This window comes from Marmota marmota, unplaced genomic scaffold (assembly GCF_001458135.2).
Source record: "Marmota marmota marmota unplaced genomic scaffold, marMar, whole genome shotgun sequence".
Classification (NCBI taxonomy): Eukaryota; Metazoa; Chordata; class Mammalia; order Rodentia; family Sciuridae; genus Marmota; species Marmota marmota.
Window position 1 is genome coordinate 10,147,368 of NW_026000283.1, and position 7,929 is coordinate 10,155,296.

Consider the following 7,929-nt stretch of genomic DNA (forward strand, 5'->3'; position numbering starts at 1 on the left):
AAAAAACAAGCCTGAAGTCTTTCCATAGCCTATCTCCAGTTTCTTTCATCTTTCCTGTGGTTTCTTCTGAAATTGTAGATTTTTCTGTGTTTTGTTTGAAACTCTGTAGAATGATGGAAATGCAAGAATTTTTTTTATTATGAAGGTAGTAGACCCTTGAAATATGCTCTTACAAAAATGGTCCTGTGCTTACTTTTATGGTTCTTAGGCAATCAGTGTTGTTACTGAAAATTTTAAGGCTCTGTTTAATACTGCTATGGTCCATATTTCATCACTTTTCTAATTCTTACAACCATTTTCTTTAAATTAGCTCTGATGAACATACACCAGTAGAGGATGAAGAGCCAAAGAAAAGCACTACTTCAGCATCTAGTTCAGAAGGTATTTTTAAAATATAGAACTTTTTAATTGATTTTATTTTTTTAATATTTATTTTTTATTTGTACACAATACATTTATTTTGTTTATTTACTTTTATGTGGTGCTGAGGATCGAACCCAGGGCCTCGCACATGCTAGGCGAGTGCTCTACCACTGAGCCACAACCCCAGTCCCTTTAATTGATTTTAAAAAGTAAGTTTAGGGGGGCTGGGGTTGTGGCTCAGTGGTAGAACACTTGCCTAGCACGGGTGAGGCACTGGGTTCCATTCTCAGCACCACATATAAATAAATGAATAAAATAAAGGTCCATCAACACTAAAAAATATTTTTAAAAAGTAAGTTTATAAGTAGTTGAACATTGGACTTTGCTTTTATTCAGATTGCCAATCATCTATTCCTTTTCAGTATTTCAAAAACAATAAAATTGATGTTTAGAAATACTTCTTAGGAAATTAGTTTTTTTAATTTGTGTTTCCTACAGATGAAAAGAAGAAAAAGAAGAAGTCTAGTCATTCAAAAGAAAAGTCTAAGAAAAAGAGAAAGAAAAAATCATCTAAAAGAAAACACAAGAAATATTCTGAAGATAGTGACAGTGACTCTGATTCTGAAACAGACTCCAGTGGTAAGCAAACCAACATCATTCTGCAAGCCTTTCTTCAAAAGTAGTTCTTTTTTTTCTTAAAATTTATTTAGAAGGACGTTGTTAAATAATAATAGCCAAAAGTTTCTGAATGCTCCTTGATTTTATGTAGGCAGCCTGCTGTGTGCTTTATATTCATTACTGCTATTTAGTCCACACAATAGCATCTAATAGATGAGGAAATGGAGGCACAGAGCAGGTAATAAGTACCACACCCAAGGTCACATTTGGGATTCAAATGTAAACTAACTGACTACAAATTGATTGTGCATAGTTGTACATAGCACAGGGAACCCAAACCAACTTGGGGTTAGGCTGCAAGATGTGTGGTGCCAAAGGAAACCATACAGGGCTCCATCAGGGGAGAGCTCTTTTTGTGTAATTAGCATGCCCAGTGGGCTCCACCTCTGTATAATTTTTTTAAAAGGCATGCTATAAAGTACTCCCTTCAGGTTGGCTGCAAGGTACCCCATCTGGGGTGGTACTTCACAATAAGCCACCAAAAAGGTGGCTTTAAAAAAAGTTTACTGTTTATCCGATTTATTTTATTTTTTTGGTGGTGCTGGGGATCAAACTCAGGGCCTTGCAAATATTAGACAAGCACTCCATCAACTAACCGAATTTATTTTTAAATGTGTTCCAATTTGAGCTGGTTTTGTGGCTCAGTGGTTAGAGTGCTTGCCTGGCACATGTGAGGCACTGGGTTTGATCCTCAGCACCACATGAAAATAAATAAATAAAGGTATTTTGTTTATCTACAAATAAAAATATTTTTTAAAATGTGTTAAAATTCAACAGTGTGATATTATCTTATTTTTCTAATTATATTCTTACCTTTTTGTTTTCCTAATTTTCTGTAAATTTGTATAAAAGCCACATTTTTATACCCTCTCCTGGCTGATATATGACCAGAAGTTGCCTCCTTTGGGGTTGACACATTATATACAAGTGTCTCTTCCTCTGATGTTATCCAGGTTTCCTGGTTCGCATTGTCATTTTTCTTCCTTACTGCTGGAAGACTGAATTCTCTTAAAGTGCAAATCTAGGGCTGGGGTAGAGCTCAGTGGTAGAACCCTTGCCTAATATGTGCAAGGCCTTGGGTTCTATCCCCAGCATCACAAAAATAAAACCAAAAAAAAAAAAAGCATAAATCTGAGGATGCCGATCCCCTACCTAAAATCTTTCAGTAGCTTTCCCTAGCCTTCAGGGTAAATTTCAGACCCTGATTGATCAGAATCCCATGTTCTTTCTCTTGACCCTGTCACTTGGTACAGAGGGGCTCTTTGCCTACAGCACCAGTCTGTCCCTTCCTCCAGCTTCACTCACTCATAGCAACCATGGGCATAGAGTACTTTTGTAATAAACTGATATTTTTTTAAACTAGCTTAAGAGTCACCTTTTCCTAGCCAACTATTCTTCAAACACCCTCCCCAAATCAGTCTGATTTCAAGATTCCTCTGTCACTCTGGATTATGTTTATCTCTATACCCATCTCTCTCCTCTATCACACTGAGCCACTAGAAAATATTCTCTGTACCGCAATACCATATTTTCACCTTTTTTTATCATGAAAATCTTTATAAACATTCAGAAAAGTAAAGAGAATAGCATGACTGATAGTATAATTAATACCATATTCTTATCCAAATTTAACAATTGTTAGTATTTTTGACATAATTGCTTCAAATATGTTTTTGTGTTGGTGCATTATAATTATACAGAATAGTAGGACTCATTATGCCATATTTGTACATGTGCATAACACAATCACATATGGGTCTTTTATTGAGATAGTCAAAGTAAGTTACAAATATACTTTGATGTAAATATTTCTATATGCATTTTTAAAAAGTAAGGACATCTTTCTACTTAAACACAAAACTGTTATCTCATTCAATGAAATTAATAATACTCTATATCGCCTTATACCTAGTATGACTTTAATTTTATGTTCCCAGTGCCTAGTACAGTTTCTGGCAAGTTGCAATAAATACTAGTATGAATTAATTTCTCTGTAACATCAAATGGTATAGCAATAAGACTTCATCTACTCAAAAGTATTAGGGTTTTAGAATTTAAAATTGTTTCTAATTATAATGTGTTTTAATTTACAGATGAAGTTACAAAGAGGCGAGCAAAGAAAACTAAGAAAAAGGAAAAGAAGAAGAAACACAGATCGTCAGTTTTTTTCTATAATGTTTTAGTGGAAAAGCTAAAATGTGTATAAAATTATATAAAACAGTATGATTCCCCTATATACTCATCACCCAGTTTGAATTATTTTCAACTCATGGGCAGTCTGCACTATCACCTATTGTCTTGAAACTAATCCCAAATATCATTCCATCCATAAATAGCTCACCTTTCTCTAAAAGATAAGCATTCTTAAAAAACACACACACACACACACACACACACATAATGTTCTTATCATGCCCAAAATATTTAACAATAATCACTCCATTCTCAGTAGTTTTTTCTACAGTTTATTCAAAGCAGAATCCAAATAATGTCTATAAATTATAATGATTATATTTGTATAGTGTACTTCAGCATGCTCTTCTGACCTCTGTATTTCCCATACAATAATAGATCTAGAGACTTGACAAGCTTAATTTGGGCAGCTTCATAGGTGATGCTGTCTACTTCCATTAGGAGACAAAATAATGTCTGGTTGTCTCTTTTTGCTATATGAGCAGCCATTGGTTGTTATTGTCTAATCCTTTACTTCATTAGGGTTTGCAAAATGATGATAGCCTAATTCTGACTTTCCTTCTTCATTAATTAGGTAGAATAATTCTATAAAAGAAGCTTGCCCTCATCAATTACTTAAATATCCTGAAGTATAGTTTATATAGCAATTATCATTGCTTTGTTTTTTAAAATAATGAATTGGATTTTTTTAGTATTATGAGCTCAAAAAATGTAAACACATTTAATGTATTTTAATTCATTACAAAGATATTATTAGTGCTCAAATTGGTAAGAGCTGTTCTTAAGCTGTTTTATTTCTGTTGTCTTTCTACAATATAAGAACTATATTTCATTGTTCCCTTTAATCTCTTTTTAAATAGTGAAACATGATTTGGGTAAATATTAGAAAATTTTTAACTTAAACTTCTCTAACAAGTTTGAATTAGCTTGGAAGTCATTTTCATTACTGACTTAAAAAATTAAAATGTCTTTTAACATGGGAATATTAAGTGAATTTATATCAAATTATAATCCCTACAGGAAGAAATATAAGAAAAAGAAGTCTAAGAAGAACAGAAAAGAGTCTAGTGATTCAAGTTCTAAGGATTCTCAAGAAGAATTTCTAGAGAATCCCTGGAAGGATCGATCAAGTAAGTTCTTCTGATAGACTTTAACTCAAACAGATGAAACAGTAAAGTAACCATTTGGTCAAAATGTGAATGTGTTTCTGAATATCTTTCATGCAGAGGCTGAAGAACCCTCTGATTTAATTGGCCCAGAGGCTCCAAAAACACTTGCTTCTCAAGATGACAAACCTTTGAAGTAAGTTGCAGTGTATTTATAATATCTAATGTACCTTTCAAAAAGTATGGCTGTAACTTACCTTGCCAAGTTTATCCCCCTCTACTCCCCAGGTTCCATATGACCTGGACTACTAAAAGTTCCCTTTGTTTACAGTACATATTTCCACTTTTGTGCCTTATTCATCTTGTTTCTCCCCCCAACTTGCCTTTGCTTCTTATTCCTGCCCTGTTTTCTTCCCTATCCCCAATTTCTTCCTGTTAAAATCTTTATCCTTCAAAGCCCTTTTCAAAAAGAGGAAGCATATGCTGATTCCCAATACTTCAAGTAGTTGTAATTTCTACCCCACTTTAATCCTTACAGCATATTCCATTCTTTTATGGAAGACATTTTTTACCATGTATTATAATTATATCCTTATTAATATGTAAACTCCAAAAGAACAAAGATTATTTTTATATTTCAAGCTTTGGGTTTAATAGGTATGCAAGAAACATTCACTGAATTAAATGAAGAGATAATAGCTTTTAAAGTCTCTTTGAATCAAAGGTAATAGATACTTGTTTCTAAATAGCATTATTATTAGTTATAAGTCTAAAAATATTAATTTTAGAGATATTATTTCTCCATTTAGGGTTTTTTTGTAAGGGAAAAAGAGAAAGGGAATGAGCTAGAGGAAGAAGCAGAAATGGCAGTACCTGTAGAGATAAATAAACCCACAATTATAAACCCTGAATTTACACTCACTAATATCAGTTCTTTTGTTTAAAATATGTGTGCGTTTCTGAGTTAATAATGTAGGTCAAAGTGCATTGTTCATTAATTAAAGGAATTCACATTGGGCTTCCCAGCACACTACTGCTCAGCACATTCTTGTTGTTTGAAAAAAATGTTTTGTGCTCTCTTTAGACGATTAGTTTTATTATATTGAGATGGTTTTTAATGGACCTTTTCTGATTCTGAATTACTTTGTAGCTATGGCCATGCTCTCTTACCTGGTGAAGGTGCAGCTATGGCCGAATATGTAAAAGCTGGAAAACGTATCCCACGAAGAGGTGAAATTGGCTTGACAAGTGAAGAAATTGCATCATTTGAATGCTCAGGTTATGTAATGAGTGGTAGCAGGTATGTTCTTGGCATTGAATTCAATTTCCATGATTAGCTCTTTTCCTTTTCCTTCTACAAGAATAATATTTTGGTGATTGGAAATTGGAGTATAAATATTGGTTTGATATTGGCTTTTTGGTATAAACATACTTAGCTAACATTCCAAGTTTATATAAAACTTAGTCTCAAACTCAACTATAACCCTAACTTTGAAGAATCACTATTTCCTGTGTCCTTTCCTAGTTCATTTTTTGATACAGATATTTTATCCACTGGAAGATATAGTGAAGTTTAACTATCTATCGTAGTTCTACAAGGAATGTGGCATTTTAGTAGTAAGAAAAACATTTGCACAAGAAATGTTTCTTGGTTTTTGAGCTTGCTTCCAGCTGTCAATGTACCCAGTTTTATGGTAATGAATAGCAGAGAAGGATTTTGAAAGATGTCAGGTTCAGCATGCTGAAAGGAATACAAAATTAGGGAGAAGAAAGCATAGTAACCAGGAAGAACAAGGAGAGTAAGGTAATAGGGCAGTAGTACTAAAATCAAATTGAAATTTGGATTCTTTAAAACTTACTTCTTTAAAAAGTAGATAACTAGGGCTAGGGTTGTGGCTCAGAGGTAGAGCACTCGCCTAGCATGCGTGAGACACTGGGTTCAATCCTTAGCACCACATAAAAATAAAGATATTGTGTCCACCTATAAATAAAAAGTAAAAAAAAGTAGATAACTATTTTGAAACGACACTGGAAGCAAATATTTGCAGAACCCCTAAAGCACACCTTCAGAATCTTGGGAATTCTGAGGACCAACATGTGAAACATCATTTCAGAGACCTAGCACAGTTAGACAAGGAAAAGAAACCAGAGGCATAAGGATGGGAAAGAATGATATACCACAGTCATTTTTTGTGAAGTATATGTTTACATAAAAAATTCCAAAGAATCTTTAGTTTAATTATAAGTAATAGAAGGGTGTAACAAATTGTTGTATATAAGGTTACTACACACAAGTAAATTGCATTTCTATATACCATCAAAAAGCAACTACAGAATGTAATAAAATAAAAAAAGGAAACATCTTTTATAATAGTGTCAGAGAATACAAAGGACTGGGGAATGAATCTAACAAAAGATGCCCCAAACCTCTACAGGGAAAACATTATTAAGAGACATTAAATAAGACCTAAATGGTGGAAAGCTGCCATGTTCATGGATAGGAAGGTAATATTTTAAAGTTGTCATTTCTTACCAAATTGATCTATAGATTTGATAAAATTCCAATCAAACAGTTTTTCATGAAACTTATCAAACTGGTTCTCAAATATATTTATTAGATGAAAAGGCCAAGAAAAGCCAAGTCATTTCTGAAGAAGAGTAGGGAAGGTTAGATTTTCTCTACCAGAGATGAGAACTTAGGAAACTACAGCACTTTAGAAAGTACAGGAGAACACCAAATTGCTCATTGGAATAAAATACAGAGCCCAAGGACAACCATATATGTATGGGACTTTGGTGTATGAAAGATATGGCATGTCAGATCAGTGGAAAAGAGGGAACTATTTAGTAAATGGAAAAAGAAAAAAAATGGTTATCCATATGGAAAAAGATGAAAGTAAGACCCTAAATCATCATATATGAAAGGCAGGGCCACTAGATTAAGGACTCAAAGAGCAGATATCTTTTAGACCTTGGGATGAAGAAGTATTTTCTAAAGAAAATAAAAAGTCTACTGACCATAATATATATTGATAAATTTGCCTAGGTTAAAAATAAGAATTTGTGTTCATGAAACAATGCATTAAAATAAGTAAAAAGACAAATTTCAAACTGGAATGATCTTAGAATACACACAACTCATAGTTGAGAAAATTTAAAGAATACCTGTAAATAACACAAAAGAAAAATAGGAAAATGACACAAACAGGCATTTGTCAAAAGAAATAATACATATGCCCAATATACACTTAAAAAGATATTATTGGAAATAGAAATCAAGAATTTAATGAAATACCATTTTACACCCATCTGATAGACAAAAGTTGAAAGTTCTAACAATACTAATCATTTTAACGAATGTGGACCTATAGGCTCTCTTAAATACTGCTAGTAGAGCTGGATGCAGTAAGGCATGCCTGTAATCCTAGCAGCTCAGGAGGCTGAGGCAGGAGGATCATGAGTTCAAAGCCAGCCTCAGCAACTTAGCGAGGCCCTGTCTCAACATAAAAAATTAAAAAAGGTCGGGGATGTAGCTCAGTGGTTAAGCGCCCCTGAGTTCCATCCCTGGTACCAAAAAAAAAAAAAAATG

At 33.4% G+C, this 7,929-nt stretch overlaps 1 protein-coding gene across 1 annotated transcript in view; it reads left to right on the forward strand.

Moving 5' to 3' along the window:
- Positions 1-7,929, forward strand: part of LOC107152993 (NFKB activating protein) — a 21,994-nt gene that overhangs the window by 10,565 nt on the left and 3,500 nt on the right. The window contains exons 3-8 of the mRNA XM_015498514.2: positions 311-381; positions 862-1,002; positions 3,135-3,198; positions 4,255-4,364; positions 4,461-4,536; positions 5,491-5,640. Coding sequence (XP_015354000.1) covers positions 311-381; positions 862-1,002; positions 3,135-3,198; positions 4,255-4,364; positions 4,461-4,536; positions 5,491-5,640 — 612 coding nt within the window. The remainder of the gene's footprint in view (positions 1-310; positions 382-861; positions 1,003-3,134; positions 3,199-4,254; positions 4,365-4,460; positions 4,537-5,490; positions 5,641-7,929) is intronic.